Here is a 23,416-nt window from a genome sequence, read left to right as displayed (position 1 = left end):
CATTGCCCAGCAGCACACTGCCCAATGTAATCCTAGCCAAATCATGGTACAGTTCACAATGTCCAATTAACCTCCCAACTGGTCTGTCGTTGGTCTGTGGGTGGAAACCAGAGCACCCAGAGGAAACCCACTCGGTCATGGGGAGAACACACAAACTCCTTGTATCTGGGTCGCCTGTACTGTAAAGCATCGTGCTAACCACTGTGCTAATGGGCCAATGATGGATTTATTGAGTGTGTCTGCAGGAAAATGGAACTCAGGTGTGCATATGGTGACATATATTGACTTTGTTTCAGCATCATTCAGCCAGGTACCGTGTCACTCCTGTAAACTGACTCATCGCCAGCTGGGATTCACCGTGATATAATTGGCAAACTTGTTTAAACGTGTGAGGAGCCATTTCAAAGAAACTTTTGTTTTCTGGCCTCGCTGACAAGCTCTGTGACACAGACTCCGCCTCTGAACTTGAGTTTTATCGGACTTTGACTTTCAACAGTAAAACAGGCGAGTCCTCACAGGCAATAAACACACACAAAATCCTGGAGCAACAGCAGGCCAGACAGCATCTACGGAAAGCGTACAGTCGACATTCTGGACCTAAACCCTTCGGTAGGACTGGGGAAAAACCCGAGGAGTAGCTTTATGTGGTGGGGGGGGGGGGAGAGAAATATTCAAGGTGAGAGGTGAAACCTGAATCGGGTGGGATGAAGTAAAGAGCTGGGAAGTTGATTGGTGAAGGAGACAGAGGGCCATGGAAGAAATAAAAGGCGGGAGGGGGAGAGGAGCACCAGAGGGAGGCAATGGGTGGGTAAAGAGAAAAGGTGAGAGAGGGAAAAGGGGATGGGAAATGGTGAAGGGGAGGGAGTTATTATCAGAAGTTTGAGAAATGATGTTCATGCCATCAGGTTGGAGGCTACCCAAACAGAATATAAAGTGTTGTTCCTCCAGCAAAGTGTGGCCTCATCACAATAGTGGGGGAGCTCACGGATAGACATATCAGAATGGGAATGGGAAGTGGAATTAAAATGGGTGGCCACTGGGAGATCCTGATTTACTGGAGGCCACAGTTGGAGCACCAGACACAGGATATAACCCCAACAGACTCACAGGTGAAGTGTCACCTCACCTAGAAGGACTGTTTGGGGCCCTGAATAGTAGTGAGGGAGGAGTTGTGGGGCAGGTATAGCACTTGTTCCGTTTGCAGGGGTAACTGCCTAATGCGAGGGAGATCAGTGGGGAGGGGCAATTGCACAAGGAAGTTGCACAGGGAGCGATCCCGACAGAAAATGGAAAGTGGGTTAAAAAGGTGGGGGGAGGGGAAAGACAACACACGGTGATAGATGAAACTGGGAGGGGGAGCGATGAAGGAACTGGGAAATTGATCTGTGAAAGAAATACAGGTCTAGAGAAAGGGGAATCCAATGGAGAGAGGGCAGAAGGTCACACAGAAAGAAAAGGGGGAGGAACACCAGAGGGAGTGTCGGGCTGGTGTTGTCCTCTCCAATCCCCTACACAGTTTCACTCTTTCCCTCCCGCCTATTTAACTGCATCCATTTTGCGGAAAAGTACAATAGTTTTAATTTTTCCTCTGGCAGCCGCCGTGACGCCGACTTTGTGGTGCTCCTCACCGAGAAAGTTCTGCTCTGAGGTCGCTTACTCCACGTTACTGCTGAGCGCTCGTCACAAGTTTCCCCGCCAGGAGTGGGGAGGGGGATCCGCCTGAGGAAGCTAATCCGGTGAGTGGGGCTCAGGATCAGGGGTCACCGCACGGGAGCCACCTGGACAAAGTGGGTCACTTTCCTCTTTCCGAGCGCAGTCGGTGAGAGGGAGACCCGCCGCTACCGGCCGGCCCACGGCCCCGAGATCGGCTCCGCCTCGTTACCGGAGCCGGAGCGGCGAACCTGTCTGCTCCGGAGAATGGCGAGAGCGAGAGCTCGGCCGCTCAGGGAGGCGGAAGCCCTGAAGACCCTGAGACAAAGGAGCAGAATCCATCATGGGTGACCCTGATCCCACTGAACCCCACACTCTGCCGTCTCGCCGCACCCTCTGATACCCTGACCAATCAGGAAACTATCAACTTCCGCCTTTAATATACCCACGGACTGGGCGTCCACGGCAGTTTGTGTCAGAGATTCGCGACTTATGGCTACAAAAAAAATCCACCATGTCTCCGTTCTGAAAAGTCGCCCCTCAGTTTTGAGGCTTGCCCTCTCGTTCTGGACACGCCCATCACAGTGAACATCCTCTCCACATCCACCTGATCTGGTCATTTCCACATTCGGTAGTTTTCAATGAGATTCCCTCTCCTCTCCCGCATTCTTCTAAATTCCAGTGAGTCCAGGCTCAAAGCTGCCAAACGCTCCTTGTATGTTAACCCCTTCATTCCCGGAATCATCCTCGTGAACCTCCTCTGGACTCTCTCCAATGACAACCCATTCTTGCTGAGATATGGGGCCCAAAACTGTTGGCAATACTGTCAGTGCAGCCTGACTAGTGTCGTATTATCTCAGCATTATCTCCTTGTTTTGTATTGTATTCCCCTTGAAATAAAAAACAGCATTGTTTTCAGGGAATTTTGCATGAGGACTCCTAAGGCCCTTTGCCCCTCTGATGTTTGAATTTTCTCCCCATTCTGCACCTTTGTTCCTTTTACCAAAATGCATTATCATACATTTCCCAACACTATTCCATCTGCCACTTTTTTGCCCATTCTTCCAATTTGTCAAGACTTTCTGCAATCGCATTGCTTCCTCAGCACTACCTACCCCTTCACCTATTTTTGTATCATCTGTGAACTTTGCCACAAAGCCATCAATTCAATTATCTAAATCATTGATAAACAATGTGAAAAGCAGCAGTCCCAATACTGATCCCTGAGGAACACCACTAGTCACTGGCAGCCAACCAGAAAAGGTCCCCTTTATTCCCATTCTCTGCCTCCTGACTGTCAATCATTCCTCTATCTATGTCAGTATCTTTCCTGCAATGTCATGGGATTTTATCTTGTTAAGCAGCCTCATATGTGGCACCTTATCAAATGTTTTCTGAAAATTCCTGTAAATGACATCCACTGCCTTTCATTTGTCCACCCTGCTTGTTACTTCCTCAAAGAACTCCAACAGATTGTCCGCAAAGATTTCCCTTTACAGAAACCATGCTGACTTTGACTTATTTTATCATTAGTCTCCAGGTACCTGGAACTTCATTCTTAATAATAAACTCCAACCCTTTCCCAACCACTGAGGTCAGGCTAACTGGCCTATTATTTCCTTGCTTTTGCCTTCCTCCCTTCTGAAAGAGTGTTGACAGTTGCAATTCTCCAGTCCTCTGCAACCAGGCCAGAATCAAGTGATTCTTGAAAGATCATGTCTGCTGTCTCTGCAGCAACCTCTCTCAGGATTCTGGGATATTGTCCATCTGGGCCAGGTGGCTTATCCGCATTAAAATCTTTGAGTTTGCCAGCACTTTTTCCTTTCTAATATTAATGACACTCACTGTTGCTCCCTGACACTCGTGGACCTCTGGCACACTGCTAGTGTCTGGCACAGTGAAGATTGATGCAAAGAACTCATTAAGTTCAGCTGCCATTTCTTTGTCCCTCATTACTACCTCACCAGCATCATTTTCCAGTGGTCTAGTATCAACTCTCACCTTCCTTTTACTCCCTATATAACTGAAGAAATATTTTTAGTATCCTGCTTTATGTCATTGGTTAGTTGGCCCTCGTGTTTCATCTTTTCCCTTCTTATCACTTTTTTAATTGCCTTTTGTTAGATTTTGAAAACTTCCCAGTCATACAATTTCCCACTCACTTTTGCCCTTTCCTTGGCTTTTATGCCATCCTTAACTTCCCTTATCAGCCATGGTTGACTACACCTGCCATTTCAGAACTACTTCTTCTGTGAGACATATCTATCCTTTGCCTTCTGAACTATTCCCAGAAACTTCAACAATCTCTGCTGTCATCCCCGCCAGTATCCTCCTCCAATCCACCTGGGCAAGCTCCTCTCTCATGCCTCTGTAATTCCCTTTATTCCATTGTGATGCTGATACATCTGACATGCTTCTCCCTCTCAGACTACAGTATGAATTCAATCATATTATGATCACTGCCTCCAAAGTATTCCTCCATAATAAAATCTGGATTATTAAATAATACCCAATCAAAGATAGCCTTTCCCGTTGTAGGTTTAAGCACAAGCTACTCTAAAAAGTTGTCTTGTAGGCATTCAACAAATTCCCTTTCTTGCGAGCCCACACCAACCTGATTTTTCCAATCCCCTGGCATATTGAAGTCCCCCATTACAATTGTGACCTTACTCTTATTAGATTCCCTGTCCAGCTCCCTTTGCAATCTCCCATTGAAAACTGGATGGATCCTGGGGTTTGTTTATTTACAGCAGTGACTTTCAAAGTTCAAAGTAAATTTATTATTGAAGTACATATTTCACCATATACAACACTGATTCATTTTCGAGTGTCCATGTTCAACAAAACCATAGAATAATAACTATAACTGGTTGAACACACCGACTGGGCATTGAACCAGTGAGTGAAATACAACGATCTCTGTAAATACAAAAAGAAAGAAATATCATAAGAGGAACGTTTGATGTCTCTTGGTCTGAACTTGCTGGAATTAAGAAGGATGGAGGGTGGGGAATCTCATTGAAACCTTTCGAATGTTGAAAGACCAAGACAGAATGGATGTGGAAAGGATGTTTCCCATGGTGGGGGAGTCCAGGACAAGCGGGGACAGCCTCAGGATAGAGGAGTGCCGATGTAAAACAGAGACGTGGAGAATTTTCTTCAGCCAGAGGGTGATGCATCTGTGGAATTTGTTACCACATATCGTCATGGAGGCCAGGTCGTGGGCTGTATTTAAGCCAGAGATTGATAGGTTGTTGATTGGCCACGGGATCAAAGGTTACGGGGAGAAGGTCGTGGAATGCGTTTGAGGAAGGAAAAAAGAGGATCAGCCGTGATTGAATAGTGGAGCAGACTTGACGGACAAATGGCCTAATTCTGCTCCTATATCTTATGGTCTTATAATAAATGAGCAATAAATATCAAGAACATGAGTTATTATGAGCAATTTTGTGGGGACATAGCTGCTTTTTACAAACTCCATGACAACCATGGTGTATTCATTCATATCCACAAATGAGTCATTGAACAAAGCCCAGTCTGCTGACTCGAAGCAATCCTGTAGCCGTTCCTCTGTCTCCAGGGACCACCTCTTTGTGGTCCTAATTTCTGAAGCCTTACTCTTCAGCCTCTTCTGTGACAGCTGTCAGACTGTGACGGGCACTAACTGGCTGGAAGGAGGAAGGAGGGAAACTTTCTGTTCCCTGTGCTGAAACTCATTGGCAGGGCTGTGGGGGCTTCCCGGGTCTGGGTGTCGGGGCAAACTGCACAGTTCATTGGAGAGCTCCCACTCCTCCCTCCGCTTTCACTCTTGTTATTTGTGTGTTTCCGGGCTGTCTTGTTGCACATTTCATATTTCCATCACTTATTGATTCAGTCGGAGGTTGGGACAGGGGTCTTGTTGGAAGTCTTTAGAATCTCATACAGGAGATTGATGGTCAGAGATGAACTGGATATTGTGTGCTGAGAAGAGGAGGACAGCATGAAGCATATACACTGAGAGACTGTTTGAGATGTTTTTCTTAATGTCCTGTCTTTTGGACTAAAATGTGATTTCAATTTTCGGAACCTCATATTTTATTTGTTACGAGGGGAGGCCATTTTGGTCAGGGAGTCTGTGTGGAATCCAACAGCAGTGACTTTTGTTCAATTTCCCTGTTATTTCCCCAGAAACTTATTACTGTTGGGTGCCAAATGAAGTAGGGGAATTTACAGCAGCCAATTAACCAATCAACCAACCAAACTCTGGGATGTGGGAGGACACTGGAGTTCCCAGGGGAGACCCATCAGTCTCAGACTGTGCAACTCCCAACAGACAGTCCCAGACAGGTCAGGATGGAGCCAGTGTCATTGATTGAAGTGAAGAAGCAGCACCATTGCTCTTTATAATCTAAAAGTTGCAAGCAATTGTCTCCCAGGACTCTCAGTCCTGTTTGTCACAGTCAGTCTGTGAGAAGCTGTTCCAGACATTCTGAGTGAACACAAATTGTGCCCGGCAGACGTTGTTTGTCCGCAGGCAGTTCCACATGTGGGGGGGCTTGGAGAGGTGGATTTCCAGCAGCTTGACGAAACACTGACTCTCAAATTCTCCATCTTGATCTAGTCATGGCCAAGAGTTGGTCTGAAACATGAGGGTGATTCTTAGTAACTGTTTCCTCAACCTCAGAGAGTCCAAATGGAGAACCCCACTGGATACAGTCCTGATCTGTAAATTGCTGATCCTTCTTATCAAAAGGGCACAGCTCAAGATATTGCTCTTCCCTATTGAGTTTAATCTAAGCTTTTTGAAAGGACATGATTCCATATTGTTACTTTGGAAAATTTGTTTGCTGATGGCCTTAACAACATGTCTCTGAACTGTAGTGTGCCAGTCACCTGTAAAAGTTAGTGCTTTTCTGCAATGCAGGGGACTCATTCTATCTGGCCTCTGGTCACGTTGACTCCTGAAATGGTTGCATGAAGGTTGACATCTAATAATTCAACAAACTCAAGACTGACCTGAGTTCGGCTGCATCAGCTGAAGGTGGGGCTTTGATAATTGCATCAGCTTTGCTCTGAGGCCTTGAACTTGAGCATCTGTTTGACAGACCATGTAATGCTTTAATATTTGTGGAAATTGGCATTTTGCATGCTGACACTGATTCCATTAAGACTACAGTCTGACCGTCACTACTCCTGGTAGCTCCATACTGAAACCAGGATTTCACAGATGAAGCAAAGAACGTAATCAGCTGATCCAAAATCTCATCTGTGGTACAGTGCATAAACTCTGGTGCTTTTTAACCTCCACACGCCCTTTGTGTGTGTTAATTGTGGGACACGCCAGTTACTGGATTCAGGCCCATCTGCTGTTCAGTGATGGATGAATTCATCATACTTAATTCAATCGCCTGTCAAGGTTGCATTAAAATCGAGTTATGTGTGTGAACATTCATGTCGCAATTTCATCCCACAGCATCACTGTTTCACCCTGCATTGGAATGACTGGAAATCGGAGCGGCCCAATCACAGCTCAAATGGGACAGAATACCATGTCTCCTCAGACAGCCCAGTTCATACACAACTGCTTCTTTTGAGATCTGGAGAAGAGTTTGGGTCTTGTGGAAGGTGTGAGAGGCTTGTACTTCCACATGGATCTTCACATTGAAATCCTTTAAATTTGTGTGTGTGTGTGTGGGGGGGGGCTACTCCATTTGGTGGGGGTCAAACACCTTCCTCCCTTTTTAAGCTGAATATCCTTTCTGAGTTTAATGTGAATCCAGTTTAATACCATGCCCCACTGGTGTCTGTGTTTTCAAACTGCTGGATTACCACAGTGAAGCTGCTCTGTGAATCTAGGCACAGCCCCTTATCATTATCATACAGATACTCCTCGTTCATATCAGCCATCAGGAATTTAATGCTGGTGTTTCTCTCCCTTTTGACAGTATTAACTGTTTTTTCAGTAATAGTTCTGATAACAACCCTGGTCTGCACACAATCACAGTCATTATACATTCTCTCCATTGTACAGGACTTTTCAACTTAAAGCAAACTTGTTGTCTTATTTTTCCCATTTTGATGAAAGGTCCTTGGACCAAAACATTGACTCTTTTTCCTTGCAAATGTTGCCTGGCCTGCTGAATTCTTCAGAAATTTGGTATACACCGCAATACATTTACTTGTATATAATATTCCACTTCTGAATAACAGCAAGTTGTTGAAATGAACAATTTTGTCAACATTCTCTTTTCTTTCCACAATTTTACCCTTTATTCTCCGCCATGTATTAAAAGCCTAGAGTGCACTTAACTCTTCTGGAATTAATCAATACTTGTCCATTTGTTTAAACTGTGGGGGAATTTCTCCTTGTCTATACAAAGCAAGAAATAACACAAAATACATTAAGTGCAATTTTTGACAGTGGAAGTCTTGATTGTACTCTGCCACTGTTTGCAGCCTGGTTTTTCAGTTGCTCCATCACTTGCTGGCCCTTTGTGAGAAATGTTGCTGCATATGTTGTTCATGACAAACTTTGTGGCTCATATTGTATTATTGGTTCAGAGATTAAATGACCAGGTTGTAATCCTGACCTCAGGTCTTGTTTGTGGAGTTTACACATTTTCTCTGTGACTGTGCAGGATTGCCCTGCATGCTTAGCTTCCTCATGCGTCCCATAAACTCTCAGATTGGAAGGCTAATTGGTTGCTGTAAATACTGTAATGACCAGAGGAACATTTGGGGAGTTGATGTGAATGTGGGGAGAATAAAATGAATGAGGGAAGGATTAATGTCAGTGGGTGTTTGGTGTTAACACAGACTTTGAGGACCAGCTGGCATGTTCCCATCCTGTTCCGTTTTCTAAATCTATCAAAGTCAATAAAATATGCTATTTAAAAGGATCTAGTGCTTTTGTGGCACATATGATGAATAAACTCTTCACAAATGAGGGAACAGGAATCCCATGCTTCCTGACCACTCCTCAGCAACATTTCCCCGTTACAATTCCCATTGACTTGCCCAGCGCTGGTCAGAGTGTTGTTGAATCTTCACGAACAACTGGTTTAAACATCTACAGGAACAATATTTTTACTAATATGATACTGTGATGATTGTACCTTTGTATTATTGAACATTATACTGTTCTGAATTATGTAAATACATTTTACAAATATAATTATTGAAACCTTGACAATAATTTGACTATTTTAAATCAAGTTTGTTGGTTAGAAATGTTTTCTACATTTCTAAGGTGAAGTGGGGTGTTCCGTGCTGAACCTGGTGCCCCTTTGCCCAGTAACTTGTTCCCACCTTGTGTGGAGAGGTCAAGGGCATTTTTCACAGGTTATTGGGAGTGGGGTTGGTGAACGTTGGTGCTGAGGACAGTGGGGGAGGGAATGCTCACAGCTTCCCCCAAATGACAGGACTAACATCTCTCTCTCTCTCTCTCTCCCCCTCTCCCCCTCACTTACTCCATAACCCACAACCCCTCCCCCTCTCCCCAGCCTCTCGACTCTTCTGCTGAGATGAGAGTGATTCTCTGCACTCTGCTGTTACTGAACGGGATTCTCATCTCACTCCAGGGTAATTATCACAAAATCTTGTTTGATTATGCTTCTTTATCACAGAGTAGACACTCGGAATGAGAAGATGAAGCTTTGTATATTTATTACCTTATGAAATTGTCCACACTACTTAATTGCAATAAATGAATGTCCCATTCCTCTCCTTGAAAGTGAGATTATTGATGTCTGTAATTACAAAAAGGTTTTCAAGTGCCTCTTATTTGGTTACAAAATATAAATTGCTAATATTCATATGAATTAATTTGTGAGATAGATGGAATGTATGAGCATTGAGTTTAGTTTTTGGTGTGTATCTAATCATTTCTGTTACAACTCCCAATAAACTTCTAGACACACACATGCGCCGACAAACGCGCACACACAACACAGACACGCAGACACACAATTCTGCAGGTGCTGGAAATCCAGAGTAACTCAGTAAATGTTGGAGGAATTCTGACAGGTCAGGCAGCATCTGTGGAGGAGAATTAGAAGTCACTGTTTCGGGCTGAAATCCTTCATCCGGACTCCAGTGGTCCTGGATTCCTACGATTCCTTGCTGGGCCTTTCCTTTTTCACCAGCATTGCGTTTGGTGGATCAGACACACCCTGTATAGGAATCCCTTCCCCAGCAGTGTCTGAATGGTGGAACACCCTCCCCAGAAACACTGGGAGGCATTCACCTGAAGCAACGGGGCAGTTCAAAGAAGGAAAACATCACCACATCCTCAAGAATAATTGATGTACCAATCTTGTAAATTGAGGAAGCAAAGTTTGGTTTGCATCCAGCAATATCTGTGAGACCGGGTCATCATTAGGCTCTGTGCCAAGGTCATGGCGTATAAATGATCTGATATCTGTAAAGGAATGTTAAACAGGCCGTGAGTAACAAGCCAGGAATTAAGTCAGACCAGCCTTTCAAAGTGAAGATCCAACTCAATGTTGGTAGTTGTTAATTATGTATATTTCCACTAATTACATTACCCTACAACACCCCCCTCCCCATAGTTCACTAAAACCGGCATTGTGAACCTGTCCGGAGTTTGGACGAGCCTCCCAGCTCAGGTTCTGTGTTCCATGGGAGGAGGAACAGCAGGTGCCTCGGCTCCTCCAGAGGAGTGTTGACACACTCATGGTCATGTTGTGACACCAGGTGCATGGTAGCGGAATCCTCCAAATCCTGGTGGGTCGGTTTAAGGCGATCTACGAAAATATGTTCAGATTTACCCCTCTTATCTGTGATAACGGTCTTTTCTCCCCATTCCAAAATATGAAACATGCCATCGTTAGGGGGCCTAAGGGGATGTTAATGTGCATCATGGCAGACAAACACAAATGAGGCAGAATGTAGGTCAACAGGAATCCAAGATTATACCATGACGGGAGGTAGGAATAGGTGGAAAGGATTTGAATTTACTGAGGAGGGTGGAACGCTTTGAATGGTCGACAGGGCAGTCGTGGTGCCAGGAATGAATTCACCTGGCACTCGGAATGGCTGCCCTTATACCAACAGCCATGGATGACTGCAGGTCCTCTTGGAGCTGTTCTGAGCCCCAGGAGGACCCACGGGAGATGATCATGCCAACACACATAGATCAGGGAACCCTCAGAGCAGCCTTTCAGGAGCGGTGAAACCACTCACATAGGCCATTGGACTGTGGGGATACGCTGTGGTGTGAGGAACCATCTCTGCTAAATTCCAGAGTGTGTTGGTAACTTGTCGTCAGGAACTTGCATCTGCCTAATTCTGGTTTATATCTCCAAGCAATCGGACACAGAGGGAAATTGTCATGTAGATATTTAGAGCAGCCTTTCTCAAACTTTTTCCCTGGAGGAACTGTGAAATATTTTTTAAGTCTCCAGGAACCCCTGCATAAAAATTATATCTACAGCTCATGGTACCTTAGTGTGATCAGTAGGTTGTAGATAAAATAATTCAAAAATATTTGTCAATGCTCTTTTGAATAGAGAATGTATTTTTAACTGACCTTCCTTGAAAAGAAAACAGACAGTTAAGCTTAGTTTACCTTTCTTGGAATTAATCTTTCTTTCCCTTCCATAACTTTTAAAAACTCATAAGGCAAACAGATTTTTTTTCAACTCTGGGTCAAAGCTAAGATAGCACACATGGATTTCACCTTCAACTGAAATGAGACGATTTTTATCCTTGCTCTTGTTGCTTGTTCAGCAAGGAAAAGCTTGCTCACATGTGTAAGAGGTTGAAAACTGCAGCAAAATGTTCATTGCTTTCCGATGAATGGCAGGATACTCTTCAAATCTAATCTTGAGTGCATGATCAGAGTGCAGCTCACAAAGTTCATCCTCTTCTCTCAAAATCAGGTTTTCAGGCTGAGCAGAAGATTCAGAGAAAGGTTCCCTCACCCAGTCATACTCTTGTGTTGAAATGGAGAGAAATGACTGTTAATTTTGTTCTGCAGTTTTTCCAGGTGCTTTTCAATAAGAGTCAAGACTTTCTGATATCCTTCCTCACTCTCAAGCCCAAACAGCAAGAAACATATCAAGATTTTTTTTTCTGCAATGTGATTTTTCAAAGGATTCAGTTTCCTTTTAACTCCAAGAAACTTGTCATGAAGTCAAAACATTTTCTCCAGGACATTGCAGAGCCTTGTTCAACTGGTTCATATGATGACAAAATGTGTGTTAAGTAGGCTAGTTTCTGAAGCCATTCTTCATCTTCAAAGCACTCAGCAAAATCTGGCCTACTATTTTCTAGAAAGTACACCTGCAATTCACCGTTCACTCAAACACCCTGTTGAAAACTCTTCCTCTGCTCGGCCACCAGATTTCTGTATGTAGCAGGAGATTGGTGTGCTCTTTGTCCAGGGTTTCACACAGTTCATTAAACATTCTCCAGTGATCTGGTCTTAAAATTACTTAATAACATGCTTCCTGAATGCTTTAAATGACAGTGACTTTATTTTCAAAGCTTTAATCCTTTTTTAGAGATTTCAATAGCTGTTTAAAATAATCAGCACAATTATGTGTCAAATGGCTGTGATCTGTAGATAAGTGTCTTTTTAATGTTTCTGGAGCCATTGCTGCATTTGTAAGTTGTTTGTTACAGACTAGGCTCAATGGAATCGGACAACGTGGATCACCAGTCCATGTAAAAACCATTGATGAGCAGCTCTCATTGTATAAATGGACTACTGTCTGTCCACTGTTGCACTACCGCAGTGAAATGACTCTGAAGATTGTAATTCTGCTTCATTAACCTTATCAGAAATGACCATAGGCCTAGGCCAAGCATCCTCTTCCATCTCACACATCCTCTTCAGAGATTGCCACACTGGGCTGACTTCAGAGTGAAAATTTCCCTCCAAATTTTTTACTTCGCCTGTAGTTTGTTCACTCCCAAAAGTCAGTTGATGGTGTGTAAGGGGAAGTCGGGTGAGGTCACGCCTACCGTCCACTTCTCCGTGCTCTCACCAATTACCAACGGCCTCCAGATCTCACGTCAAAAATTGAGAATGGACTCAACCAAATAAACACTGTCCTACTGTGCACTGCCATACTGGGCTGAGGTTGCCAATGGGGCTGCTCGGTCACTGCCCACCAATCTGAGCGCTAGCATCATGTATTGCGCGAAGTTCAAAAAACAATTTTTTTTTAACATCATGATCATGATCTCTCGCAGAACCCTGGCTGAAAAACCTGCAAATGATTGATGAAGGTCAATACACTGTATGCCTGCTTAACACGGAGACAACCTGCGCAGCTGTTTTGAGAGTTCAATGGATTCGGACCCCGATCTCTCTGATCCTCCAAACTGCCGAGAGTCTTTCCATTAATACTATATTCTGCTATCATGTTTGACCTACCAAAATGAACCACCTCAAACGTATCGGGCTTGAATCCCATCTGCCACTTCTCAGACCAGTTTTGCATCCTATGGATGTCCCGCTGTAACCTCTGACAGCCCTCCACACTATCCACAGCACCTCCAACCTCTGTGTCATCATGTTCAATTGAGAGTGGTGATGGAGCCTCAAGATCCCAGGAGTGATGTTTGATTGGGAGTAGTGATGGAGCCTCAAGATCCCAGGAGTGATGTTTGATTGGGAGTAGTGATGGAGCCTCAAGATCCCAGGAGTGATGTTTGATTGGGAGTAGTGATGGGGCCTCAAGATCCCAGGAGTGATGTTTGATTGGGAGTAGTGATGGGGCCTCAAGATCCCAGGAGTGATGTTTGATTGGGAGTAGTGATGGAGCCTCAAGATCACAGGAATGATGTTTGATTGGGAGTAGTGATGGAGCCTCAAGATCCCAGGAGTGATGTTTGATTGAGAGTAGTGATGGAGCCTGCAGATCCCAGGAGTGATGTTTGATTGGGAGTAGTGATGGAGCCTCAAGATCCCAGGAGTGATGTTTGATTGGGAGTAGTGATGGAGCCTCAAGATCCCAGGAGTGATGTTCGATTGAGAGTAGTGATGGAGCCTGCAGATCCCAGGAGTGATGTTTGATTGGGAGTAGTGATGGAGCCTCAAGATCCCAGGAGTGATGTTTGATTGAGAGTAGTGATGGAGCCTCAAGATCCCAGGAGTGATGTTCGATTGGGAGTAGTGATGGGGCCTCAAGATCCCAGGATTGATGTTTAATTGAGAGTAGTGATGGAGCCTCAAGTTTTTGGAATTTTTATTAAAAAAATGACGATTGGACAATGTCAATATAAAGTTGGTACCTCAACCCTCAAAAGTTGGACCTTGAGCACTTGGAATGCAATAAACTTTTCTCATCAATTTTTTTACTTGTAATTTGGGCTTTTCTGTCCAGCTGCCACCTGGCTGGATTTCACATAGAGATTTCCGTGCTGAGTTCCACCCACACCATTACCCACCCTCAGACCCAAACCACTCCTTTCTACATGCCTGTTGGGTGGGTTGCGGTGGAGTAGCTGTGGGATGTTAATTTCCACCCCGGTGCTCTGTGGGATGCCAAAACTATTTTGATGGTTCGAGGGGATGGGGTAGAAGCAGGGGCAGAACTAATATTTTTTTTAATATTGTTATTATAATCTGTAGTAAATTTATATACAAACTTCTGTTAAAACCAGCTACCAACTTACCCATTTCTATTTCACGGTATGTAATCAAAATCGTAATACTTGCTGAGATTTTTTTTCATTTCAGTTCACTGTCCTGGTTGTGTTGAAGTTGAACTGTATATTGGGTAACGAGTTCCTCATCAATGTTCAATATGGTTTCCTTGTCTTACCAATTATTTCTCTCCAGGTGATTTTATCCTATTTGTACCCGATGAGCCTTTTGTAGCCATTGCAGGTGAAGATGTTGTACTGGAATGTGAGCTGATCCCACCAACCTCTGCCAGCAACATGTCAGTGCAGTGGCTGAAATCCAGTCTCAGCTCACCCATCCACGTGTACAGACATGGACAAGATGACCCCCTCGCTCAGCACCAGGATTTCAGAGGAAGGACAGAACTGTTTAAAGATGAAATCCCCGAAGGAATCGTTTCCCTCAGAATAAAGAACGTAAGGCGAGATGATGAAGGGCAATATATATGTTCAGTTGAAGACAGAACTGACTTCAAACAATCGGCAGTTGAACTGCGTGTTCTCGGTGAGTATTATTGCCATTTGTACCAAGGTATAGTGGGAAGCTTTTGTTTTGCATGCCATCCTGATAGATTACTGTGTACACAAGTATATTGAGGTAGTAAAAAGAAAACAATGTGTGATATGGTGCTGTTGTTGCAGAGAAATTACAGTGCAAGTAATTACACAATTACACAATAAGGTGTGAGGGGTACATTGAGTTAGACTGGGGGTACAACCGATCACATGTTAGTGTGTGAGAGATCTATTCAGGAGTTTGATAACCGTGGCATAGAAACTGCCCTCGAGTCTGGTGGTTGGTGATCTAGGGTTTTTGTATCTTCTGCTCAATGGGAGAGGGTAAAGGAGAGAATGACCAGGGTGCGTCGGGTCTGTGAGTATATCGGCTGCTTTTCCAACCCAGTGGGAATTGTAGACAGAATCAGTGGAAGAGATTCTGGTTTGCATGAAGGACCCGGCTTTGTTCACAACTCTTCAGTTTCTTCTCAAACCTTAGTCACAGAGTCATAGAAAAGTCTAACACAGAAACAGGCCCTTTGGCCCATGTAGTCCATGGTGGATCATTTAAATTGCCTACCCCCATTGACTTGGACTGGGACCAGGGCCCTCCACACCCCTGCCAACCATGTACAGTCCCTAACCAAACTTCTCTTAAGCACTGAAATTGACCTTGTATGCTCTGCTTGTGTTGGCAGCTTGTTCCACACTCTCACGAACCTCTGAGTGAAGAAGTTTCCCCTCATGAGCCCATTAAACTTTTCACCTTTCATGAGTTGATTGTAGTCCCACCCCACCTCAATGGAAAAAGACTGCTTGCATTTATCCTATCTATACCCCTCATAATATTGTATACCTCTGTCAAATCTTCCTTCTATCTTTTATGTTCCAAGGAATAAAGTGCTAACCAATTCAATCTTTCCTTGTAACTTAGATCATCCAGACCCGGCAACATTCTTGTAAATTTTCTTTGTATTCTTTCAAATTTATTTACATCTTTCCTGTAGGTGGTGTCCAAAACTGTACACGATACTCCAAATTATACAACTTCAACATAGCAGCCAGATCCTGTAGTCAAAACTTTGATTTATGAAACACAATGTGCCAAAAATTTTCTTAGTGAACCTATCAACCCATGACACCGCTTTCAACAAATTCTGGACCTATATTCCCAGATTCCATTGTTCTACCGCAATCTTCAGTGTCCTATCACTCACTGTGTATGACCTATCCTGGTTGATACTATGAAGAACAATACTTTGCATTTGCCTGTATTAAATACCAGTTGTCATATTTCATTTCATTTCATTTTTCAGCTGGTCCAGATCCTGCTACAAGCCATGATAGATTTCCTCATTGTCCACTACACCCCCAATTTTGGTGTCATCTGTAAATTTGCTGATCCAGTTTACCACATTATCATCTAGTTCATTGAGAGAGATGACAAACAACACCGTACCCAGCACCGATCCCTCTGGCACTCCACTAGGCACAGGTCTCCAGTCAAAGAGGCAACACTCTACTACCAAGCTCTGGCTTCCCCTACAGAGCCTATGTCTAATCCAATTTACTACCTCATCTTGAATGCTGAGTGACTGAACTGTCTTGATCAACCTCCCATGTAGGACCTTGTCAAACTCCTTACTAAAGTCAATGTAGACAACATCCACTACAACTCCAATTTAAACAATTCTGCGCCCCTCCTCCCCTGTTCACCACACCCCTCCCCCCACCACCATGTGAAGCACGAGCAAACCTTCCTGTGAGGATGGTAGACCTCCTCCATCTCCAGTACAGTCCATCTCTTTTGTGCAGGTCCCACCTTCCCTAGAAGAGAGTCTAATGATCCAGATATCTTGTGCCCTCCCTCCTGCACCAACTCTTTAGCCATGAGTTAAAGGGTGTAATCTTCATATTTTTGTTCTCAATAGTGTATGGCATGCATAGCAATCCTGCAGTCAGAACCCAGGAAGTCCTGCCCTTTAACTTGGCGCCTGAACTTAACTTCCTGAACTCACTTTGCAGAACAGCATCACTTTTCCTGCCTATGTCATTGGTACCTACATAGACCACAACCTCTGGCTGTTGACCATCCCACTTTGGAAAGCTGAGGACGCAGTCCAAGATGTCCCAGAGCTGGTACCCGGGACACAACGTACCATCCAGGAATCTTGTTTTCATCCACAGAACCTCTTTTCCGTTCTCCTCAGTAAAGTATCCCCTATCATCACGTTGCCTCTTCTACTGCCCCCTCCCCCCACCTTCTCTTCTGCTAGGTCATCACTTGGCACAGTAACCAAAGTACCCGTTGTTGTGGTGGATGGCCATAGGGGTACTTTTTAAAAAAAAAATTCAATCTGTTTTATAGGCTTTAAACAAAAAAAGGATACAAATCAGAGGAGAAGTTATAAGAAACACATAATGCAAAAAGTGTACAAACAACAAATACTATCAAAGTCACAGAAACCAGAACTCCTCCTGACAGATCATAGGAAAAAAAAGATTAGAAATTTTTGATACACTAACCTAACCTAAAACAAAGAAAAAAGAGACTGGGCAGTCCATTTGAGGATAAAATTAATAAAGGAGAAAGAAAACATACTTCTAGTCAGTTCTGAACCTTTATGGATGACAAGGGACAAAAATGAAACAAACAAAAAACAAAAATAAAAGTTTACCTAAAAAAATAAAAAAGAGAGAGGAAAAAATTTAAATCAAATGAAAATATTGAATAAAAGGTCACCAGACTTGTTCAAAATTAAAAGATGTGTCAAACGTCCAGCTTCTAATTTTCTCCAAACTTAAGCAGGACATAATGGAGGAGAGTCAATAAAAAACAGTCGGTGGATTAGAATCTTTCCAGTATAACAAGATAGCTCTCCTAGTCAGTAAGGTTGAAAGGGCTGTCACATGTTGAGAGGAAATGGGAACACTTCCTGTTTCCTTTGGAATAATCCCAAAAATTGCTGTAAGTGAGTTAGGTTGTAAGTCCACACCTATAACTTTTGATAACGTTCTAAAAACATCCCTCCAAAAATTGTTTAACTTTGCACAGGACCAAAACATATGAGTTAGAGTAGCCACCTCAGCGTTGCATCTGTCACAGGTGGGGCTTATGTTAGAAATATATACACTAGTTTATCTTTGGACATATGCACCCTGTGTACTATCCTAAACTGAATTAGGGAGTGATGTGCGCAAATAGATGAATTATTAACTAGTTAATAAATTTTACTCCATTGATCATCTGAAAGTGAGTGCTGAAGTTCCATTTCCCAAGCACATTTAACCTTATCATTAGGCATCGTACGAGCATTCATTAATGGTTTATATATAATGGCTGTCAATCGTTTTTGAAGTAGTTTGAGCTGAAAAATAGCATGTATCATACTTCAAAAAGCTGGTGGAACACAGCAGGCCAGACAGCATCTATAAGGATCCCCTATAAGGATCTATAAGGATGCTCCCTGGCCTGCTGTGTTCCACCAGCATTTTGTGTGTGTTGTTTGAACTTCCAGCATCTGTAGATTTCCTCATGTATCATTTTGGTAATTGAACAAATGGATAATTCGGTAGAAAATCAGATTAAAAATTCCTAACTTGCAATTATCTAAAAAAAATGTGCACTAGATACAGTATATCATATTTATCCACTAACTGTGAAAAAGACAAACAATCCTCTGAAAACTATCTAAAAAAGTTTTTATTCCCTTGGTTTTCCAAATTAAAAAGACCTTATCCAGAGTTGATGGTTTAAAGAAAAAATTAAAATGGATATTACACAAGAGTACAAAGTTATTTAATTCAAAAGACCTACGAAACTGAAACCAAATTTTTAAAGTATGTTTAACAATTGGACCAAGACCTTGTCTACCTATCCTGGAGAACGAAAAAGGAAGAGGAGCTCCCAGTAAAGAAGCTAAAGGAAACCCCCTTACTGAATTGTCCTGCAAATGTAACCATGAAGGGCAGTCCTGGTTATCTATACCGTGAATCCAGAAGATGATATAACGAATATTAATTGCCCAATAATAAAATCTAAAGTTTGGTAGCACCAGTCCTCCATCTTTTTTGATTTTTGCAATAAAGATTTATTCACTCTGGAGCTTTTATTATTCCAAATGAATGACAGGATCATGGAATCTATTCTATCAGAAAACATTTTCGGAACAAAAGATGGAACCACTTGAAATCTATATAAAAATTTCGGTAAAATAACAATTTTTATAGCATTTATTCGACCAATTAATGACATCGACATAGACGACCATTTAGAGAGTATTTGTTATGTATATTCAATTAGAGGAGAAAAATTATACTTATATAGGTCTTTAAAATTTTTATTAATTTTAATACCAAGTTAAGTAAAATAGACTTTAGCAATATTAAAAAGTACTTGATCATAATAATCAGAGTAATTATTAATAGGAAATAATTCACTTTTATATAAGACCATAAGATATAGGAGCAGAGAAAATACTAAATTCAGTGAATATAGATAACATAAAGGAAATAGATTTCCTAGCGTCTGAAATTTAAACTAATAAATCATCCACATATAATGAAACCTTATGTAGTTTATCCCCTCTCTTAATACCCTGCACAGAATTAGAATCCCTAAGATTAATAGCAAGTGGTTCGAAAACCAAATTAAATAATAAAGGACTGAGAGGACAACCCTGACAGGTTCCTCTATATAATCTAAAGTAAGGAGACTTTTAATTATTAGTTATAACTGCAGCCACTGGGGCTTGATAAATCAGTTTGATCCAGGAAGTAAATCCCACACCAAAATTAAACCTCTTCAAAACCTGAGACAGATAAGGCCACTTCACCCCGTCAAAAGCTTTCTCTGCATCCAGAGACACAATACATTCAGATTCTTTAACTGAGGGGGAATAAATGATATTTAACAGTCTTCAAATATTAAAATATGAGTACCTATTTTTAATAAATCCAGTTTGGTCATTTGAGATAGCAGTAGGCATAAAATTCTCAAGTCTATTGGCTAAAATCTTAGAGAGGATTTTAAAATCTACATTCAGTGACGAGATAGGTCTATAGGATGCACATTCCAATAAATCTTTTCCTTTTTAGGAATCAATGAAATTAATGCCTCACTAAAAAGTTTTTGGAAGATTCCTAGAGGATATAGAATCAGTAAAAGTTTGACAAAGGTGTGGTATAAGCATTTCATTGAAAGTCTTATAAAATTCCATTGTATACCCATCTGGTCTTGGAGCTTTCCCTAATTGCAAAGAAGATATAGCTTTAACTATTTCCTCCTGTTTAATAGGTGCATCTAATGTATTAATACCTCGAGTTGAAATTTTATGTACATTTAATTTTTGCAAAAATCTATTCATAATAAAAGTACTATCAGAGAATTCAGATTTATAAAGATTGGAGTAAAAATCCATAAATGTCTTATTAATTTCATAAGGATCTAATGTTTCAGTTCTGTCTGGTCTGCGTATTTTCAAAATCTGTCTTCTACCCATGGCCGCTTTTAACTGACCAGCCAAAAGTTTACCTGACTTCTCTCCATGTATATGAAATAAACTTTTAATTTTAAAAATTTGCTGTTCAATATTGAAGGTCAGAAGCAAATCATATTGTATTTGAAGTTCAACCCTTTCCTTATATGGATCTTCAGTCGGTTTTACTGAATACGTTTTGTCTATCTCTCTAATTTTATTAGTAAGCACTGACAGTTCCCCTTTAGTTTTCTTTCTAAAAGCTGCTGAATATGAAATTATCTGTCCCCTAAGGAAAGATTTCATCGTATCCCATACAACCAAGTTTGACATTCCTTCAGACGTATTAAATTCAAAAAATATGGAAATTTGCTCCTTAATAAAACTAACAAAGGCTGGGTCCTGTAGCAATATGGGGTTCAATCTCCACTGTGACATTTTCAAAAAACTATCAGAGAGCTTCAGGGTTAATTTCAGAGGCGCGTGATCTGACGACGCAATGACGTCATACACACACTCAACAACAGAGTGCAGCAAACGTGTATCTAAAAAAAAGTAATACATTCTAGAATATTTATGATGAACGTGAAAAAAATGAAAAATCTTTTTCATTAGGGTGTTTATATCTCCAGATATCTACCAGGCCATATTCTAGTAGAAAAAAATTAATATAAGCCGCCGCTTTATTGGGAAGCGACGGATTGGTTGATGGCCTGTTGATCCCCGGATTCAGACAGCAATTAAGGTCACTGCTCAGAATCAGATTATATTCATTCAGATTCGGTAGCTCAGAGAAAAGCTTCTTAAAAAATTCAGAACTGTCTAAATTAGGTGCGTATACACACACCAAAGCTACCCTTTGATCACATAATAAACAGGTGACAATTAAATATCTTCCAATCGAATCAGTAATAGTACTAAAATGTACAAAAGGGATTTTAGAGTTAACAAAAATAGATACCCCTCTAACTTTACTAGTCAACCAAGAATGTTATAAAGGGCCTTTCTAAAATAAAAAAAATAGTCATCATCTTGTCTCCATATATGATTTTCTTGCGCAAAAATACTATCTGCATTAAGTGTTTTTAATTTCTTAAAAATCTTTTTACGCTTAATAGGATGATCTACACCATTCAGATTCCGAGAGATTATATTAATTTTATTAACATCCATGTTTAAGATTTAATTTGATATTTTATAAAGAAAACTAATGCACAGGCACACATTTAACCAAAAGGAACAGCTATGACTAGCAGGAGTGAGATGTTTGAGAGAAAATATCCATCAAAAAAACTGCCCAATCGAGAAAGGAAACCTATTCTAATAGCACACCCCCCACCTGCAAAGCCCAAAAAACAGCTACTAATAAGCTGATCGCACGCTAACTAGTAACCCTTGATCCTATCCTCCATTTTGCAGCTACGCATATTAAAATTGAAATATCCCCCCACAATTTAGCCATAATAAAAAAGACAAACAAATTTCAAATATTGCAATGTTATGTCTAACAATAATAAAAACGTAACTGGTGACGGCCATCTTAAATTCATCTAAAGTATATTAATCACGTACTCAGAGAAAAGTGAATCCAAGCAAATAAAATTAAAACTAAAGTTCTTTCTTTCAAAAGAACTTACAAGTCATACAGAAAATTAGATGAATATATATATATATATATCAAACCTAAAACTATATTAATATTGAGACAAACAAAAGAATAGAAAAAATAATTCAAGCCAGGTCCTATACAGACCTCTATAATATAATACTGTAAAAGTCCCCTACAAAGCAATTATGAATATATACTAATTATTAACAAATAAAGAGAAAAATTAAATCAGCCAAGTCCCATATGGACTTTCAAAAAGTGTAGAATAGACTTTGCTCAGAGCATCTCTAAACATCTCACACATCAGAGTTACCTATTCAGGTTACATTCGGCTTAGCTTGGAGATTTTTAATATACTGCCAGCCCTCATCAGGGGAGTAGATCCTCTGTGGCTGAGAATCAGCAGGAATGATTATCAGCCACGCTGGGTACCGAAGGGATGGATGGAGATTTTTCTTATACATTTCACTCATGACTTCTCAGTATTTCCTTCTTTCGGCAAAAATCTCAGGGGGAAAATCTTCAACTATACGGATCATTCGGGAGGCAGAGGCAGAGATAGATAGGAGTTATCAGGAGGTAGTCACACCAAAGAACCAAGATTTAGGCAGATGGGTGACGGTCCAGAGAGGCAGGGGGAGCAGGCAGAGAGAGCAGAGCACCCCTGCGGCCATTCCCATTAACAATAAGTATACCGTACTGGATACTGTTGATGGGGATGACCTACCAGGAATGAGTTGTAGTGGTCCTGCCTCTGGCACAGAGGTTGAACCCTCAACTAGAAAGGGGAGGAGGGAAGAGAAGAGAGCGATAGTTTTAGGGGATTCTATAGTCAGGTAGGCAGATAGGAGATTTTGTGGGGCAGATTGGGAGTCTCGGATGGTATGTTGCCTCCCTGGTGCCAGGGTCCGGGACATCTCAGATCGGGTGCAGGCTATTCTTGAGAACAAGGGCATGAACCCAGATGTAGTGGTCCATGTAGGGACCAATGATGTAGGTAAGGTGAGTGAGGGGGTCCTGCTTAGAGAGTTCAGGGAGTTAGGAGTGAAGCTGAAAGGCAGGACCTCCAGGGTGACAATCTCGGTATTGCTACCTGTGCCACGTGCGAGTGAGGCGAAGAATAGAATGATTATGCACATTAATACGAGGCTGAGAGCATGGTGCAGGAAGGAAGGGTTCAGGTTTTTGGATAATTGGTCTTTATTCCAGGGACATTTGGATCTGTTTCGAAGGGACAGTCTACATCTGAACCGGAGGGGTACTAACATTCTTGCAGGAGTGTTTGCCAGTGCTGCTCGGGGGGGTGGGGTTTAAACTAGATATGCAGGGGGCAAGGATCCAGATCCAGAGGGTTGGTCAGAAGGAGCATGGGGTTAAATGTGTAGAAGGTTTGGGTGATCTTGAGAAGGTCATCAAAATTCAAGGTGCAATTAGCCAGATGGAAGATCAAGGAGCTTGAAGTTCAAGGTACAATAGATAGTGTTTTAAGCAAAGAGAGGAGGAATGGGCTAAGAATTCTATACTTGAATGCGCGTAGTGTCAGAAA

At 41.9% G+C, this 23,416-nt stretch overlaps 1 protein-coding gene across 2 annotated transcripts in view; it reads left to right on the top strand.

Annotated features, from left to right (window-relative positions):
* The first annotated feature begins 481 nt into the window (after window positions 1–481).
* LOC132394657 (butyrophilin subfamily 1 member A1-like) overlaps window positions 482–23,416 on the top strand; it is an 81,718-nt gene continuing 58,783 nt past the window's right edge. The window contains exons 1-4 of one of the 2 annotated variants that reach the window (XM_059971020.1): window positions 482–609; window positions 1,596–1,736; window positions 9,141–9,210; window positions 14,444–14,791. In XM_059971020.1, the coding sequence (XP_059827003.1) occupies window positions 9,153–9,210; window positions 14,444–14,791 (406 nt within the window). In that variant the 5' untranslated portion in view covers window positions 482–609; window positions 1,596–1,736; window positions 9,141–9,152. Of the gene's footprint in view, window positions 610–1,595; window positions 1,737–9,131; window positions 9,211–14,443; window positions 14,792–23,416 lie in introns of both variants that reach the window. The other variant, XM_059971019.1, reaches the window with a different exon arrangement.

Source organism: Hypanus sabinus, chromosome 5 (assembly GCF_030144855.1).
Source record: "Hypanus sabinus isolate sHypSab1 chromosome 5, sHypSab1.hap1, whole genome shotgun sequence".
Lineage (NCBI taxonomy): Eukaryota > Metazoa > Chordata > Chondrichthyes > Myliobatiformes > Dasyatidae > Hypanus > Hypanus sabinus.
The sequence above is the reverse complement of the archived record's forward strand: the minus strand, read 5'-3'. Positions and strand labels throughout refer to the sequence as shown.